The following is a 19,533-nucleotide window of genomic DNA, read 5'->3' as shown; positions in this document are numbered from 1 at the left end:
AAGTCCAGGCAGTTTCTACAAAGCTTCTTGATTTACCGACATGCACGTCACTTTTGCCAATATAATTACGTCAAACGATTCAGAATACCCAGAAAGTCATGCACTAATTATTTAGTTCACTTCTGAGCAGCAAAGGAAAGAGACCGAGGAAGTTCTGTCATGGATGTTGTGTACTGGGCAAGTGTTTCTGTTGGTTATAGTATGGTATTTGTTTTCTACAGCATTCACGGGAACTGTGGTTTGTCTAAATAAATGCTTTTGTATGTTTTTTATTTGCTGCTGGTGAGAAGTCCTGTTGAGAGAAGCATATGAGCCTGTATGTGTTGGAACAGAACCTGGATGTAAAAAACATTTACTCCATTTGTAATTTGTGTTTTTGACAAAGAAAATAATAGTCATGTCATTTTATTTAAATCTCATCCCTATTTTAGTTTAATTATTTTAATACTAGCAGTAGTTTGTTACTTCTCTTGAATATCCATACTTTGATCTGCCAAGGAGAATGTCCCTGCATTCTTTATGTTGATTGCCTATAAAGGGTATGCAATACGCTGTTCCAAACCTCCTGTTTGAGTTGCTCCTCCTAAGTGTTTTATACTTGATCATTCATGCTAGCTGGAAAGAAACAAGTGGTCCCTGGTAAATAATGGCACAGGAGAAGCTAAAGCTGCAGTGGAGCCTAATATTGCACCATCTGCCTGGGAAGCCCACTATGGCAAACTGTACCAGGATAGTGAACAGTCCGCCTATGAAGTGGCCTCTGATGCAATATCAATCCCTGCAGTGGGTTTGGAATTTTCTCTTGGTGAGGTGGTTAGTGCTGTAGAGAGATTGGCAATGGGGAAGGCCCCGGTATTGGATAGATTGCCCGGTGACCTTTTCAGACAACACCCTGAGATCTGGGGCCCGTACCTCCTTATTCTTTTTAATGCCATCTTAGGAGGTATGGAGATCCCCTGTACTTGGCTGCGAGCTGAGATAGTGCCAATTTACAAAAAGGGTTCTCCTCTTCTCCCAGCCAACTACAGGCCGATCAGCCTAATCGATGTTCCCCAAAAACTTTTCTCTCGCCTCCTCCTGGACCATCTCCTTGAGTGGATGGAGGCAAATGAAATCTTGAGTCCCCACCAGGCTGGCTTCAGAAAAAACACGTCCACCATGGACCAGATCTTCCGCCTCATCCTCCTGTACTGGAAAACGGTGACGATCGAGGGGGGGAGGCTATACATGGTGTTCGTGGATCTGCGGTCAGCCTTTGACTTGATCCCACGTAAAAAACTATGGGAGGTCCTAAAGGAGTTGGGTGTTCCAACACAACTGTTGCATGCCATATTTAGACTTCACAACGGCAATTCTGCGCAGATCAGGTGTGGGAGGGATGGAGCGCTGTCATCAAGGTTTCCTGTTCTCAGAGGGGTATGGCAGGGTTGCGTCTTGGCGCCAACCCTGTTTTGCCTCTTTGTCAACAGCGTTATATCTCACCTTGACAATGTTAAGGACAATGACGCCCCTCGCCTGGCAGGCAGGAGGGTGCCAGCTATCATGTTTGCTGACGACACCCTCCTGCTTTCCAAATCCCCAATGGGGATTCAAAGGATTCTAGATGGATTTGGTCTTTTCTGTAGACAACATGGTCTAGAGATCAATACAGAGAAGACCAAATTCATGATCTTTAATCCATCCCCAAAATCCAGACCTACCCCCACTCTGGGTTCAGCAAGCCTGGAAAGGGTTACAACCTTTCAATATTTGGGGGTAACACTACAAGAGCATCTATCCTGCGACCCCCAAATAGCAAGATCCCGGCTAAAGTTGTCCCAACTAACTGGTGCAATTCTGAAGGTTGTAAATACTTCAACCTTCAAACCTATAAGTCCGGCACTGGAATTGTACAAAGTACAGGCCAAAGCGGCAGCATCCTATGGCAGTGAGCTTTGGGGGTACAGAGCAGGTCCAGATCTCGCCAGAGTTGAAAACATCTTCCTCAGACGTCTCCTGGCCCTCCCCCGTGGCACACCTTTGTTTCCCCTTAGATTGGACGTGGGTTTACCCTCCATCGCTGCTGAGCTGGAGTCCAAGCCATTAAGATTTTGGCACAGGCTCTGGTCCACCAGCGAGCTTGCACAATATAGGAGTGATCTTGCCCATGTAATGGACTTGAACCAGCGAAATAGAATTCCCTGGCTGGCTTTTGTCAAGAAAGAACTGTATCGTTTAAAATTGCATGAGCTCTGGGAGGCTCCAGAAATAGGATGCCAAAGGCTTTCCCGTAAACGATTAGTTCAAATACATAAGGAAAAAAGCCTAGATCTTCTCCTGACCGCAACTAACAACGGCACCCTAACTGAACGCTTCTTGCAATCCAAAAACTCATATGAATTTGAAAGTTTTATGGACATTATCTTCCCCATTCTAGCCAGGAAATTGTTCATACAGTGGAGGCTCGGCACTTTGCCTGTTAAAACCTTCACCTGTAAATGGCTACAGCGGGACAACAAAACCTGTCCAGGATGTAACTCCCATGATGAGGATGAAACCCATCTTTTTTTCTTCTGTCCTGCATATCGCAGACCAAGGAAACACTGGCTGGTCCCCTTACGCAGGAATTTGGGTTTCAGGAGCCATTTGATTGCGTATAGAATATTGAGAACTAGTACTCTGCCACACATAGTTTTTGCAGTGGCGAAATTCATTATGGCAATGTGGCAGATTAGGAAAAAACTGTTAGAGGCACAAATGCCAAAAACATGAACTTGTTCCTATAATTAGGGATTGTGCTCTTTATTGTGTTAGGAAATGTTTCCCAACTATGAACAGTTTTTCTCATCCTTCATCATGTTTGGAATGACCTGGCAATTAATTTTATGTAATGTGTTTTTATAACCACATCTTTTTTAATACCTCTGTTTTAATGTATTATGCATTGTATCTTTTATGGTCTTAAAGACCGAAATAAAGAATTTTTGGATTGGATTGGAAACAAGTGTTTCTCTTTTCCTGGTTCAATATTAAGTTAAGTGAGATTTGTTTATTTTAGTTGAGATGAGCGGTTGTAGCACACAGCCCTATATTCTATTACATACTTTCTTGAATTCCTGTTACATTGTAATTTGTATTGTCTTTAAACAGAAAAACACATATCTGTGGTGCAAAGTTTTGGGGAACTGGAGGAACTGGCTAACATCACTGATGGTAAGTGGTCATTTAATCTAATATCAGTATATGGAATTGTGGCTGAATTCCAGCAGGAGATGTAGAGACATGTTTTTCAGTTAATGGAAGGGTGACTGCTCTTTTATGGAGGATGCATTACTGTAGACCATATCTTTCATGCTGGTGAATATTTATTTCTTCTCACAACTTGCTTAGGTAGAGAATCAAAGATTTGAGTCTAGCCTTTTCGGGGTTTTATGCCATGGGTCCACTGTTGGTGTAAACCACTGCCATAGAGGGCTTCCTTATGATATCTTTTCTGACTTTTGTCTGTGGGTTTGAAAGTGGGTCTAATCATTGGTGTCCTGCTCAGCAGAACGCTTCTAATGCTTTTTCGCTGACTCTGGCTTGGGCTTTATATGCACATTGGTGTCCCTATAGTAGGCTAGTTTAAGAAGCTCATCACACATATTAGATTTTACTGCTTAAATTATGTCACTGAATTTTAGCTCTAACATCATGAACGGTGTAAACGAGCCAAACCATGTGGTGTATTGGCAAGTATAAACGGAAAAGCAAAAAGGTAAGGACATGAACTGAAAGACATAAGTAAACCTAAATCATATTGAGTCTATGACTCTGCAACAAACATTGCCCCAGTGACAAAAAAGTACTGGAAATAAACATCACCATGATAAACGTATTAAGATGTTGTGAATATAAGCAACTATAAATGTAATTACTTGGATGATGAGGCACATAGGCTGAGGGGGTTGTATTTGGTTGTGTGCAGATGAGAAACTCTGATGTTATAGTAACATTTATGCACAGCTCCCTGTGGTTGATCCTACTTCTGGGTTAGAGACCGTTTATTTGAACTTATTGTGTTATTAGTTGAACTTGCCTGATTGTGTAGCTTCTTATCACCCACCACTTTGTGTAATATTTGCAGCTATCTTCAGTCCACGTGCAGTTCTCCTCAGTGCACTCTGCATGAGATGTTCACCATGAGTTTTTGATATCTGGGCAGATGTGAGGGTGTGCTGTTACCTGGGAGTGGTTAAACCGGAAATGAGAATATTTTTTTACGTATTATGGCATGACAAATTGTTGGTCATAATTTGCGAAGGATTTTATTTTCAAATAGTATGTGTGTCCCTTTAGTCCTTGAACTTCCATCATTCTAGGTTATGGGTGTGAACACCTTGGAGAACTTTGACCTACATTCCGTATTGTGAGAAGGTGGTTCTGACCATCTGTGCTGCCCAGATTGTTTACTATTCGAACACCTGATTTTTGAGTTTTTACCATTGGAGAGCCTCATAATCTGGGGCACACCCAAGTGAACTCATGATAAGATGTACTGCATGTGGATTTCACTGGTGTCCGCCTTGAAATAAGACCTCTGCCCTGCAGCCAGGGTAAGGGGCACTGGACTGGTTACATGTGGACAGTGTGCACATGTGTATGTGCACCCTTGTAAGGGCTGTGGGGGGGAGATTCCAGTTGTGCGCAGCACTGGAGCTGGTACAGATAGAATGGTGTGGCAGAGATTATGCAGAGTTGGGTGGTGATATGGAATATGCTTTATAATGTGGGGGGACATGTAAGGGATAGTCGGTGTGCTTTACTGTTTCATCGTAAAGGGAAGAGGTGTGGCGCCGCGGCCAGGGTGACTGACGCTGAACGCTGGGGATCACAGTTCGAACACTGGCTCCGTCGGCAGGTGTCTGCCCAGCACCATGCGACTCTGGGCAATAGCTTGCTTAATCGTCCCAACGGCCCCTGCGCCGAGATATCCCTTTGGGGGTGATTTGTGCGCTATACAAGTACTGGATTTTTTATTGTAGGAATACTTCATTGTTCTCCAATGGAGACAGAGACCCCATCGGGTAGTTTCAGTTCCCCAGGGCCTACACACTGCAGACATGCACTAAAGTACACTGTAAGTTGTGTAAAATAAATTGTTCTGCTGAGTCCAAAGCCATATCTGTACTGCTTATGGGTCATCCAGAATTGTCATATTCCTCTAACTAGGCTCATAACCAGAACCCAGCTGGGTGTGATCAGACCAGGCTAGAATAATTACCTTGCCCCCCAAGCCGTTGCATCAAAGGCCTAGCCCTTCACTGCAAGCATTCCCAAGGGTGAAGGTGTTCTCTTCAGGAGGGAGAGATGGGGTGAGGCTGCACCAGGCCTGCTCCCAGCCCGCACCATTTAGTCAGCAAGGGGGAAGAGGGCTTTTCTGAGACCATGTGGCATGAGACCCCAGGAGGACGCAATCTTGAAGTATCCCAGAGGCCTGTGCAGGAAGGAGCGATCAGGGGTCGAGAGGTGATGTGTCACTGCAGGATAGACATAAGTTCCTTCCTACCAGCCCTCTCCAATTTCTCTTCACCACATCGCTGCTGTGCATTTTCCCCCACTGTGCTGACTTTTCATTAACTCCATGTTTCATGACGAGCTCAGCATGTCATCAGCACAGCTCCACTGTGCCTCATGACGAGCTCAGCTCGTCATGAGCATCGAAGGGGCTAAAAGGCCTTGCACAGGAAGAGGAGCTCTCTTTGGGGTGTTGCCTTTCTGAGGAAGACTGGTGCTGGAACCTGGCGCCATGGGCAGTTGGAAGGAGGAACCCCCTGACTGTCCCAGGATTCTGGACTGTGCTTTTGAGGGTGTCCAGGGCCAGTAAGAGGAAGCCTGGGCCTCTGCACAAGGAGAGGAGGCCTAAAAGGAGAGCCAGGTGAAATGCTGGCGCAGGGAGCTAGTGAAGACGTCTCCTTGCAGAGTCACCCTCTTGGAGGCCAGGAGGATGGTAAAAAGTGCTCCAGATGGCTAGGGCTGACCACCAGGAGCGAAAAGAGGCCAGGATTGTCAGAATCGGTCGCACGGGGCTGAGATATGCCCCCCCCCCCCCCACAGAAGGTAGGCGACCTTTGCTGGGACTGATGGTGAAGCGCATGGGGCTCTGCTGCTGGACTTTGATATACCCCCGGGGTGGGTCAGGTCCCGTGGGCTGCCCCCAGAAGGAGATGCTGGGGAGTGCATCCGTGCCCCCGCAAAGGTGCCTACGGGGCCATGGCTCTCCAACCTGGGCCATGTCTCTCCAACCTGGGCCACCCCGAAGTCAAGTTGAGGAACTCAGTCATGCTCCCCGTGAAATGGCCCCCAGAGGCCCAGGAGCCTACTCTGACAAAAACTGAAGCTGGGGAGTGCTATTGCGTCCCCAGTGAAGAGATTTGTTAGGCTCGCGACCCCAACTCTGGGCCCCTGCCAAGAGGAAGCCGGGGAGCGCCATCGAACCCCACCCCCGTAAAGAGGTTTTAGCTGCCTGGGAACCCATCTTTAGGCCCCGCAGAAGAAGCTGGGGAGCGCTGTTGCGCTCCCCTTGAATGTGGGTGGCGCCCAGGACCCTTTCCTGGGCCCCGAATGTCAGGGAAAGGGTGGAGGGGGCAGTGATGTCACTCTCCCATGGCGCGAGGCAGGAGTGCCATCGCAATCCTTTTGAGTCTGTGCCTGCCCACAGCAGTTGGCAGACCAGAATGAAATGCCGCTCCTGGGGTAGCATGCAAGGGTGGTGGCCAGTCAGGGAGCCGGCGAGAGCAGCCAGGAGTGGGATCCAAGAGCTGCTCTCCGCCTTACCTGCATGCAGGGTTTCCAGGTGGGACCAGGCCCCCATAGAAGTTGTGAAGTGGCGAGAGGCCACCATCAAAGGCAGCACAGCTCCCTTCGGAGCAGCGGGAGAGCCACTGCACAGGTATTCACGAGCAGGGGGGAAACACACCCCATATGCCTTGCAGGGCATGGTGATGAAAACAGCTTGTTTACAGCATGTGCCTGTGGTGACCCCATGAAGATGGGGTCACTGACATTTGTTCACAAAGGTGCAGGGGGAGCTGCGGGAGCAACGCAGACTCCCTAGCACCAAAGTGAAAAGTCCCTCCCCCCTAAGTTTCCGGGGACTCAAAGGAAATAACCCCTCAAGGGTTCAGCCATGTGTTTATGCCAACGTATTGCTAGAACTTTTGTTCTGCAGCCAGGTGCTGATGTTTGGGACTGCGCTGAGCTGTGAGAGGCTGAACTTGGAATGTCTTGGAGAGAAAGCCCCTAGAGGTGAAGAGGTGCATTTGCACAAGTGGTTTATTTACATAATGTTGTTCCTTTTGGGGACTGGAAGTCACATGCAATATGTGAAATAAGTACATTGGAAATATGTTGCCAGGCATTCGTGCCAATGTGCCTGGTTGTAATTGCATAATCATGTGATTATAAAGGTGATGCCTTTTAAGGGCTGTAATGGATTTGCATTGATTTATGTTACTAAATATGACAAGTACCTGTCATTCCAAGTGATGCCTAGACATGTATTCTTGCTAATGCGTTAGTTGAACAACCAGACTCACAGCCACTGTGATTTAAGTGGGTTTACTGTATGGTCACTATGAGATGCTCTCAGTCAGGGTTATGTGTTGCTTTGGCAGGTGTTCCCATTATAATGCTTGTTGAAATAATGGGGTGGGCCGCCACTGGGGTGGTGCCCGTGGGTAGGGCCCTCACTCCAGGTTGTGGTCATCCCACTGCATTTGGGGGCAAGATGATGCCTATACATGAGTGTAGTGGTACTAGACCCCCACCTCCTGCGGGAGGGGTGGGAATGTTTGATGGTAAAGGTTCCTTCTGGCCTCGTATTCAAAGAAAGTCTTAAGGCAGTGTCCAACCTCCATCCCGAGAGCATGCCCTGAATGATCGTAATTCTGCACTGTTGACAACATCCCATTTTCGGAATTACATTACAGTGTTGCCTATCTCTTCATTTGACTCTGCCTACAGGGAGGCCCTCTCATCATCTTTGCCTCGAGATCTTGCAGATTCCCCATCATAGCTAATACCCCAGACTTGCAGATGACATTCAGTAACTAACCTGCTTTCTCAGAGTCAAAGCTATAATCCCTCAGATGACTTGCTACCAGGGTCGATCCAAGAGATACTTTACTGTCTACCCGTGCTGCTGACCTTTTCCTGAGTACACCCCCTAGTCACAACCCCCCCCCCCCCCTCCCCACCACCGCCCCTCTCCCTGCGGTGGCGGCACTTTCCGGTTATTGTCAAGCTGAAATAAGAATGCTTCCCCTCCTAGATAGCACATCATCTTCGTCATGGTCTGCTGCACACTTGACTCCTCCTGCAGTAGCTATTGGCAGATGCCTCATAACATGAAATCCTTTGATACCAACTTTGGGGTCGCTGCTCCGCTGCAAGCTCATATCCCTCAGCGAACTGGGCACTTGCCACCCATATTCTGACATTATAGTTGGTTTTAGAGCCAACAGCCTTAGGGTGGTCTTCCCCCAACTTTTTTCCTGCCTCCCACCATTTTTCTGCACTCATTTTTGCTGGCTTTAGGATACTGTAAACTTTACCACTGCTAACCAGTGATTAAGTGCTTGTGATCTCTCCCCTACGCATGCTTTCATTGGTTCATACCCAATTGGCATATTTAATTTGCTCCTAAGTCCCTAGTAAAGTACACTGCAGTTGTCCAGGGTGTGTAAATTAAATGCTACTAGTGGGTCTGCTGCACTGATTGTGCTATCTAAATATGTAGTACCTTTAACATGTCTCAGGCCTGCCACTGCAGTGCCTGTGTGTGTGTGTACAGTTTACTGCCACTTCGACTTGCCATTCAAGCCTTAAACTCCCCTTTTATTACATATGTCACCCCTAAGGAAAGCCCTTGGTAACCCAAAAGGGCAGGACGCTATGTAAGTAAAAAGCAGGACATGTACTTTTATGGTTTACAGCTGAATTCATTTTTTCACTGCTCTGAGGTCTACTCCTCTTTGGCTAGAATGGGGAATGCCTTAAAATACATTTAAGCTGTAAATCTTGATCAGAAATAAGTAGCTTTTACATGTTTCAAATCTCTGGAATGGTAATAATAAATCCTCTTTACTGTTACGGTCTGATTTAACATTACAATTTTAGGAATGCCACTTTTAGAAAGTGGACATTCCTCTGCTCGTTCTGCTCTGTGTGCCTGTGAGAAAAGTGCTCTTTCTGCATGGTTTCCCCCACTGAGTGCGCCCTGGGCTCCTGCTAATCAGGTACCCAGGGCCTATGTTCTTTCCCTAAAACTGCATTGGAACCTATACCCAATTGGCATCTCTAGCCACAGGTCAGCCCCTGGTAAATGGTACCACAGGTACCCAAGGCACTGTGACCAGAGAAGGCCTCGAAACCCTGCAGCACTTATTTTGCCACTCTTAGAGGTCCTGTACCCTGACACTTGCACTCTGCCTTTGCAGGCTGCATGTCTTGGTGCAGAACAAAGTGAAGAGTCGACGTGGCACACATGCCTGTGTGCCATGCCTACACACCACTGCCCTGGCATAACGCAGTTACCCCTCAAGCTGGGTACACTATACCAGTGGTGAGGGTACAAGTGCATGAGCCCTCTACCCCTACAGTATCTAAGTCCATTCTTAGACAATGTAAGTGCAGTGCTGCCATTAAGAGTATATGGTACTGGGAGGTTGTCATTACGAACTCCACAGCTTCATAATGGCTACACTGAGAAGTTTGGTATCAAACTTCTCAGCACATTAAACCCACACTGATGCCAGTGTGGGATTTAATGAAAAATGCTCATAGAGGGCATCTTAGAGATGCCCCCTGAAAACAAACCCACCACTAGTGTCCAGGCTGAGTAGCTGCTTTCAGCTGCCACCACCAGACATGTTTCTGGACCCCTGGGTCGAGAGCGTGCTGCTCTCTGGGGCCTGAAACAATGCACATCCTGGGACGCAGTGCCAAGCCTCCTTCCCCAGGGTGGGCAGGGTTCACGAAGGAGAAGCTTCAAAAGCTTGCCGCCTTTTGTGAGCTTCCCCAGATCAATTGCTGCTTTCAGCAACTGGTCCCTACTGGTTCTGACCCCCACATTGGGCGGGAGAACTGGCGGGAAAAACAAGTGAGGAAGAGAGGTGTTCCCACCTCTGCCAACTACACCCCTCAGGTGGGGGAGGCGAAGTGAAGCACAACTCTCCTCCATGCCATCTTGAAGATGGGGGGCAGGGTTGGCGGTGGTGTGGCGTTAATCGCTCGGTCGGGATTGAACTTTCAAACCCTTCCCTCTCCCCCTATCCCCTCCACTGAGTTCCTTACAGTCCGCTCCCTTGTCTTCTCCCCCCCTATTACTTGCCTCCTAATGTATCGCCCACCCCAGTCTTCGTCTCCGTTCTTACCGGCATTTCAAGACCTGCTGGCCAACTTGTTGGTCAACTACGCTTCGGTCTTGGTGCTAGGGGATTTTAATTACTGGCCTTCGGACCCTTCTGAGTGCACCGCTTCGAAAGAATTCACTGAGTCTCTTCTCTCTCTGAATTTTGTTCCGCACATATCTGTCCCCACTCATTCTCACGGTCATATACTTGACCAGGTTTGGTCCCTCAACCTTCCAGTTTCCCCGGTGACTGTATCTCCCTGTCCTTGGTCCGACCATGCCCTTATTTCTTTCTCCATCTCCCTCAACCCGGTATCCAAAGTCCCACACGCCAAAAATACCTGGGCGCGGAATTGGAACAGAGTTGATCTTCCCTACTTGACCTCCCTGCTTCGGAACTCCACTCCGACCCTTTCTGGTCTTTCATCCGACTCTCAAACCAACACTATTAATGCCTGGCTGGCTGGAGGTTGTGACTCAGTGGCTCCCCTGCGTCGCATTTCCATTCGGCGACCCAAAGAGTCGAACAGGTGGTTCAATGACCACCTAAAAGAGCTAAAACTGACCGTTAGAGAGGCATTGGAGAAACAATTACTGCCCCTCACTAAAAACCCTTTATCTTACATCACTTGCCAAATACAAAACTGCAATCCTCGCCGCCAAAACCTCCTATTTCTCAACAAAAATAATGTCAGCCGAAAATAAACCTAGGGAAATCTTCTGTATAGTGAATGACCTGGCCTATTCCGATAGAGCTTCACCCCAAATCCCTCCATCCCAGCCTTTATGCGACCAACTTAACACCTACTTTCTGGACAAGATCGTAACCATCAAGGCCAACATCCCCCCCCGCCCTCATCTGCCTTTGTCGATCCTTCTCCTCCCACCGTTCAAGGTCTCCTTACCTCCATTCCCCCCCTCACTGAGGAAGTATTCTTGGAGATACTCCCCAAAGTAAAGTCGGGTTCCCCGGCAGACATCTGTCCGGCACGAATCCTGCAACAAATTTACTCCTCTTGCCCTGAACCCCCCATCACTTATTTCAATAGCTCCTTAGCGCAGGGAGTAGTGACCCCTGCGCTCAAATCAGCAACCATAGTGCCCATTTTAAAGAAGCCTGGCGACGACCCGTCCATCTCAGCCAACTACCGCCCCATTTCTCTGCTGCCCTATCTGGGCAAGGTGCTGGAGCGCCATGTCACCGCGGTACTCAGCGCCCACGTAGAGGTTAATGGGGGACTGGCTTCCCGCCAGGCCGGCTTCCGCCCCAGGCACTCGACTGAATCAGTCGTGGTATCGGTCCTAGACAACCTCAGGAAGGGTATGGATCATAACAAACACCAGGCGCTGGTACTCCTCGATCTCTCCGCCGCCTTTGACACGGTGGACCACACCATCTTACTGTCCCGTGTCAAGGCGGCTGGAATTGAGGGATCAGCCCTGGTGTGGCTTTCCTCCTTCCTGAAGGACCGCACCCAGGCGGTCCGGCTAGGAGACTTCACAACCACCCCACTCCCAGTCACCTGTGGTGTTCCCCAGGGTTCCTCTCTTTCCCCCTTACTGTTCAACCTTTATATCTTTCCTCTTATTTTCGCACTTCAGCAGCTAGAGGTCACCGTGTACAATTATGCGGATGACCTCCAGCTCATCTTTGACCTATCCTCCTCTCCCCTCTCTGTTTCTAATTTCCAGTCCACTATGACATTCATCAGGGACTGGATGAACCACAACCATCTCAAGTTGAACCCGGATAAAACCGAGTTGGTTCTCACCGGTGGTTCGTCCAGTCCCTGGAACTCTCTCTTCTGGCCCTCCTCCCTTGGTCCCGCCCCCACTCCCTCAACCACGGTTAAAACACTGGGTGTCAAAGTGAACAACCAGCTCACCCTCCATTCACAAATCAGTTCTGTAGTCTCCTCCTGCTTCCTCACCCTCCGAACTATCCGCACTGTCTCTTGCGTCTTTTCCCCCCAGGCACTCAAGTTCATCATGGCCGCACTGGTGATATCGCGGCTGGACTATGCCAATGCCCTCTACAACGGCATACCAGCATACAGCCTGCGGAGGCTCCAGATGGTCCAGAACCAGGCTGCCCGGTTGGTCTATGGTCTCCCACGTTACCACCATTCCACACCCCTCCTCAGGGAGCTCCACTGGCTTCCTGTTAAGGAACGTTCCCTTTTTAAGACCGGCTGCATGGTTTTCCAGGCCCGCCAAGGCACTGCCCCCGCCTTTATTTCCTCGCTAATAAAAGAATACGTCCCCACCAGAGAGCTTCGCTCTTCTTCCAAGTCTCTCCTTCAAATCCCACGTTTCAGACGTAAAAAGTGGGGTGGGACCAACTTTTCTACCTTAGCCCCCGCTTTCTGGAACTCCCTCCCCGACCACCTTCGTTCTGCTACTCATTATGTTTCTTTCCGCAAAGAACTAAAAACGTTCCTTTTCAAACAGGCCTTCTCCGTGTAACTTCCCCTTCCAGCTCTACGACAGGTTTCTACTTTGCCTCTGTTGCCGAACCCTCCACTAGCGCCAAGAAACCGTACGGTGCACGTTGCGCTTTATAAATGTTTTAAATTGGAAATTGGGGGAGTGAGCCAACCAGGGACAGGCCCATGCCCCCTTCCCACTTGAAGGTAGCATAATACAGTGTGTGTCCTGCAGCCAGCAACCTCAAAAACCCCAGTGGACCTGCCTGCCTTCACTTTCAAAGACTGCTTCTCCCGTGAGTGCCGGTTTGTTCAACTGCAACCTCTGGCAGCAGCTGGAAACCGCACATCTGCCCCACTCTGCACTCAGGGCCCGAGCGGGCAAACACTATGAGGAGGTCACCCCGGAGATCCTGAACCGAGATCTAGCGACCCCTGACCTAAGCCTCCAGATGACGCCTGCAGTCTAAATCCAGAAGGCCCCCGTGCCCGCGACCAGGAGCTGGTAAGAATATCTGACCCCAAAAGGCACCCCTGCACCAGACGCCCCACGGCCTTGTGTGCCCAAACCTACCAACCAACCCCTAACTTCATAACTTACCTCTAGAAGTGGTGGCCGCACCCAGAAGTCTCTCGTCTCTCTTCCTGCACTGCCTTTGCAAACCGGAGGTTCTCCAAATGGAAATATTTGGGCATCCTACATTGCAACTGCACCGGCCACCCTAGTGCCGCTGAGGGTGCACCTTTAGTGCTAATTTGTTTCCAGATTTGACCCTGAGCTAAAGTCCTGGAGCTTTGCTCCCACAACCCAGTGGCCTGCTTGCCGGCAGCCACTAACCAGAGGCCCCCTAACCCCCATTGGATAACATTGAGCCTCAACACTCTGCACCCGGCTGCCCTAGTGCCGCTGAGGGTGTAAGAAGAGTGCATCACTGACCCTGGGGGACCCCTGAGTCGACCCCCAGAACTTCAACTCCCACTGCCGAATACTTACCTAAAAACCGATAACCATATTTTCCTCTATAGGATAACATTGACACTTTTTCCTGAAAATGTTTTAACGTGTGGAGTTTTTTGAAACCTAACAATTTTTTTTTTAAATTGTACGATTTAACAAAAACGCTTTTACTCACTTGTTTACAGGAAATGTCCCAGTGCTGCATCCAGGCATACAGCACTGAGTAGGAAAAGTAACCCAAAAGTAACTTACCTGCTATTTTACTGAAAATCCCATTCAAGTCTATGTACTGTATTTACAAGTGATTGCATTTCTCTGAAACAATTCTGTAAGTCAAACCATAGTACATTTGCAATTGAATTGTTTTACAATCAGCATTTACTATTGTAAAGTATTTATTACGTACCTGTGACAGGGATGCTTGGTTCTAGAAATAAAATAACTAAAAGATTTTTTTTTATACAAAAAAGATTGGTCTGAATTTCAGTCTTTGAGTGTGTGAATTCATTTGCTGACTGAGTGTGTACAACAAATGCTTAACACTGTCCTCTGATACTGCCTTACTGCTCGACCACACTACCACAAATAGAGAGTAAGGTCCTATCTAATTTTACCTCTGCCTACCTTTGGGGTTCCACTGGACTCTGTGCACGCTATACCTCGCTTTAGTATAGTATATACAGAGCTAGTTTTCTACAGTGCCTTACAGCTTGTCTCTAATTTACGCCTGGGCTAGGTGACAGATCCCTTTGTGGATTCCTTCTGGACCGCCACAGACACAGGAAAGGGTTGGGTGTGATTTAGCACCCATCTGCATTCTGATGGGTCTACCTGGGCAGATGGGAGAAAGGGGCTCACCCGTACCCTTCAAAAGGTAGTGGACTGACGCCGTACAAAGGACTGATATCCCCAACCCCCACTGATAGTATGGAGTGAGGGCTGGGATTGAAAAGAATGCTGGTGCACTTAAAAAGCACTCTTTGATGTTTCCCTCACATCAAAGGCACATTTGGGTATAAATGCTGGGTCTCTGGCCTCATCAAATCAGACACTTCTGGACCTACACCAAATCTCTGTCAGAAAAACATCGGTGCTGTTCAAAGGACACAACTTGGCTGTTTTTCTGGAAGGTCTGCAGCCTTGCTTGTTACCCTGCAGCCTGTTGCTCTCTGACTGCTGGAAGGAGAGTTGAATTCTGCCTTTCCTCCAAAGTGGTCTCCAAGGGCTTGTTAGCTTGCCTCCGGTTTCTGAAGTCTCAGGGACACAAAAGACTTCCTGCCGTTCTGTTGGCGCTGCCGTCTCTGCCATCTTTGAGTTCTAACCTTGCTTGTGGGCCCCCTCCAAGTTCTGGGCCTCCGAATTGGGGTCTGCAGCTGAGTTTCTACCAAGTCCGACATAAGGCAGGGCGAAGCCTCGCAATACCTCACTTCACAGCATTTTGGAAACCAACACCTGGGGACGCGCAGCCTCCCTGCGCAGACCGAACCCCAGGAACCAGGGTACTGTGTTCAGGCAGCCCAAGTGGGGGTCCCTGTAGCCGACTCGCGACTCCATTGCGGTTGGCCTGAACGTTTGTATTTGCTCCAGTCCCTTGCGATCTGACGTAACTTTAACGCTACCTGCTTTAAAGCACTTTATTGCATTTAGTCCTGCAACCTTAAATATCTTGAATTGTACTTGGATTCTGATAGTTTTGGTCTTGTTTTACTCAGGAAAAATATTCCTTATTTTTCTAAACTGTTGTGGAGTGTTTTTGTGATGTATTTACTGTTTTGTTGTATGAGTTATTGCACAAATACTTTACACATTACCTTCTAACTTAAACCCACCTGCTCTATGCCAAGCTACCAGGAGGTTGGCACAGGATAATTTTGGATTGTGTTGTGACTTACCCTAACTAGGATCATGGTCCCTACTTGGACAGGATGCATACCTCTGCCAACTAGAGACCCGATTTCTAACATTGGTGAACAGCGGTGAGGATAGGACTTGTGTTTGTGCAGTGCCATACAATAGCTATGAGTATACAACCCTTTCACACCCAAGAACATTTTGATTATTCTTAATTTTTCCCAGCTTTGCATTTTTGATCCATCCTCTATATTGTCTCTGGCTGGTTCTGCAAGTGGAGACATGAAGTTTGAACTTGCCAAGCTGTAATGTTACACAGTGGCTCAGTTGAAAACCTTCTACGAGGAAATGTGGGTACCTGCCCTAGGAACCACCTAAGGGCCTGGGCAAAGTCCCGATCCCATGAGAATGATGCATTGGAGGAGCTTGGGAAGTGCTCTTCTGAGTACATGAGGGGGATACCCATAGACTTCAACTTCCCGGGAGAGCAGGAAGCAGTGTATCCTCTAGAGGAGCTGAGGGAGACATGGAGGAGAGTAAATGTAAGCTGCAGATGGCAAAGCTAAAAATAAGGCTAAGGAGAAAAAAGGGTGAGAGATGGAGCCAAACAGGCTGAGACTGAAAAGCCTTGGCAGAAAATAAACTTTTGTTAGCTCCCGAACAGAGACTAAAGTAACTAGAGATCAAGGCCTGGCAGTCTGATTCCAGCAGTGATGGTGGCAGCACCCACACAGGATTTGGAGAGAAGGTTCATGTACCCAAGGATTTGGTGACCAGTTATTAGGTGAGAAATTACATTGAGTGGTTTTCTGCTTATGAAGTTGCGCTGAGGGTAGACTGGATTCCCTACACAGGGTTGCCGAAGAGCACTGGGGTGCGGCAGGGGTCTGCAGAACACATGCCTACACTGGAGCGGGGGGCACACTTTTGACTTTAGAGCTTGGGGACCAACCCAAGTACACTCCCATGGAAGCCATCTTACTTGCCAAATTTGGGTTGACTCACAAAGTATAGCCAAAAGATTCCAGGATAGCCATAAGCTCCCCAACCAGTTCTGGTTAGTTATCGATTACTCCTACTCCAGTAAGGCGCTGAATGGCTTGGTGAGGGGCAGCCAAGTAAATGATTATGTTCGGTTTTACAACTTGATCATGAGAGAGCACATGCTCAGTATTTGCTTTACAGAGTTGGTCAGGATTACCAACAGAAGAAAGCGGGTGTAGAAAATCTTTAAAATGAGATCTCAAAAGGCCCACAAAATAATTCTCAAGAGGATAGTGCTAATCAGTCTCAGTCTGACCCAAAGAAGGGGTTCTTTGAACATAAGATGGGTAGGTCTGTACCACAATGTACTGAGTACTACAAATATGGGCACATATGGGGTGACTCCAAAAGTCCCTGAAGGGCACAGCCCCCCTCTGGTGGTCAGATACTCTGGTTGGTTAGTGTAGAGCTTGAGGAGTAGATGGACCCGGTCAGTTTTGAGGGACAGACCGAGATGACAGTAGTTTCCCTGGGGGTTAGAGAAATGGTGCCTAGAGGCCACGTGCCTTCCAATACTTCCAAGTATAGCCATTTATGGGCAACAGGTGGAGGCTCTGTGGGACACAGGAGCCAGCATGACAACGGCCAAGTGTCAGCTGGTGTCAACAGAGCCAGTCCTACCAAACACATTCCACCAATTCATAGTCGTCGACCATCGTGAGAGCCACCTACTGGTGGCTCTGGTTCGCTTTGAGGTGGGGGGTGTTTCAGGTTCTCAGAAAGTAGCTGTGTGCCCTGCCTTGCTATGCCTCTAGATTGTCTGTTGGACAACTACCTGGAGCATACTGCTTGGAGGGAGATGGAGTTCAGGTCTCACTTGGAAATGATGGGATTGCCTGAGTGGGTCTGTATGACCATACAGTCCATGGCTGCCCAAGCAGTGAGTCCAAAGTGCCTCTACCCTGGAACAATGGCCCAGACAATTGCTGAGGAGAGTCAAGGAGTTCAGGAAACCGGTTTCCTGAAGTGCCAGAGTTAGAGATTGATGGGGTCCCTAAGGAGGAAGCCCCTGAGCCAACCGGCGAGGGCATTTCCACCCTGGGTGACCTGCATGAGCTTGCTAGCTGGCAAGTTGAGGGTGGGCCAGCCAGGGAAGAGTTCTGCAAAGCACAGAGAGTGTCCCCCACTTTTGAGGGCTTGAGGTAGGAGGCATAGGCACATGTAGCAGGTGAAGCCGCTGGGGATCACCTTATTTACTGTGAGTTCAATCTCCTTTATAGTGAGCTCAAGGTTCCTGGTGCTGGGGCAGCCCCCCAGTGTTACTGGGCCTTTCACCTGGAACTGGCTCACTGTCTCCTACTAGTAGGACATTTGGGGCAAGACAAAACCTTTGCCAGGATTGTTTCCCACTTTAAATGGCCCTTAATGAAGACCCCCTGAGATGCATTCTGTAGGTCCTGTCCCATCTGCTAGGCCATTGCGATATCGGGCGGAAGTACAAGGCTACCCTGGTCCCAATTCCCGTCGTTGGAACCCTCTTTGAGAGGGTGGGCATCAACATCCTAGAACCTCTGGGCCACAAGGCAGCCCTGGCAACAGGTTTTTCCTGGTCTTGGTGGACCATGCCACCCGCTACCCAGAAGCCATCCCTCTGAGGACGGTGACTACACCTACGGTGGACAGAGCTCTGTGTGGGGTTCCCCAAGGAGGTTGTGTCTGACAGAGGCTCCGCGTACATGAAGCACCTATGGGAGGAGTGTGGCATGATTTACAAGTTCACCACCCACTATCACCCCCATACCAATGGTCTGGTTGAGAGATTCAACAAGCTCTTGAAAGGCATGATGATGGGTATAGCAGAGCCCATGATGTGTAAGTGGGAAGCCCTCCTGCAATGCCTTCTCTTTGTCTACAGTGACGTGCCACAGAAAGGAGTTTGGATTAGCCCCTTGGAACTCTGCTATCAGCACTCTGTTTGGGGACCTCGTAAACCTTGTCAATAAGGGGTGGAACCAAGCTGCCAGAAACCTGCTCGCTCACCCCCCAGGATGTGGTCCGCTACATGCTAGCCCTCCAGAACCGAATGCACAGCTTCTGGAGGCAGGCTAAAAGTAACCTAGAGGCCAGCCAAGAGGTGATGAAACTCTGGTACGACCAGAAAGCCGGACCGGTAGTGTTTCACCTCACCAAAATGTACGGTTCATGGAGCCCAGGGCTCTCCAGGAGCGCTGGACTGGCCCATATGAGATTATGAGCAAAAGGGGGGGCCACCTACATGGTGGACCTCCAGACCCTTGGGAACCCCTTAAAGAGTGTTCCATGTGAACAAGCCGAAGCCTCCGGTTCGAGAGGTCTGAAGTGAGCATGCTCCTAGTGACAGAGGAAGGAGTAGAAGAGGAGAGTCCACCTCTCCCTGACCTCCTCTATTCACAGGAATATGGTGTGTCAGTCGAGGGTGCCAACCTCTCTGCCGCTAGAGTAGAAGGGTGACTGTTACCGTGTTGCTGAGGCAGTTCGCCCCATTGTTCTCTCTCACCACTGTGCGTCCACGATATTGACACAGGAGGCAGTCTCCCTGTAAAGAACAAACTTCACAGATTGTCAGATTAGGTGAGCACCAGCATCAAGGAGGGAATCTGCAAGATATTTTCCTTAGGGGTGGTTGAGTCCTTGAGCAGTCTCTGGCCATCCCTGTGGTGTTGGTACCAAAGGCTGCCCCACCGGGCGCCTAACCAGAACTCTGTTTCTGCATGGACTACAGAGGAACTCCGCTCAGTCACCAAGACTGACGCCTATCCCATCCCCAGAGCTGACAAGCTCATTGACAGGCTGGGCGCTGCCAAATTCCTCATTACTTTTAATTTGACATCATGGTACTGACAGATCGCCTTGATTGAGGGGGCAAAAGAGAGGTCCGCTTTCTCAACCCCTGAGGGGCACTA

The 19,533-nt window shown here is 48.9% G+C and overlaps 1 protein-coding gene across 1 annotated transcript in view; it reads left to right on the top strand.

Moving 5' to 3' along the window:
- TRMT1L (tRNA methyltransferase 1L) overlaps window positions 1-19,533 on the top strand; it is a 540,757-nt gene that overhangs the window by 45,619 nt on the left and 475,605 nt on the right. Inside the window, exon 4 of the mRNA XM_086957219.1 lies at window positions 3,130-3,192. Within this exon, the coding sequence (XP_086813345.1) occupies window positions 3,130-3,192 (63 nt within the window). The remainder of the gene's footprint in view (window positions 1-3,129; window positions 3,193-19,533) is intronic.

The sequence above is a fragment of the Lissotriton vulgaris genome, chromosome 1_1, assembly GCF_964263255.1.
Source record: "Lissotriton vulgaris chromosome 1_1, aLisVul1.2, whole genome shotgun sequence".
Classification (NCBI taxonomy): Eukaryota; Metazoa; Chordata; class Amphibia; order Caudata; family Salamandridae; genus Lissotriton; species Lissotriton vulgaris.
The sequence above is the reverse complement of the archived record's forward strand: the minus strand, read 5'-3'. Positions and strand labels throughout refer to the sequence as shown.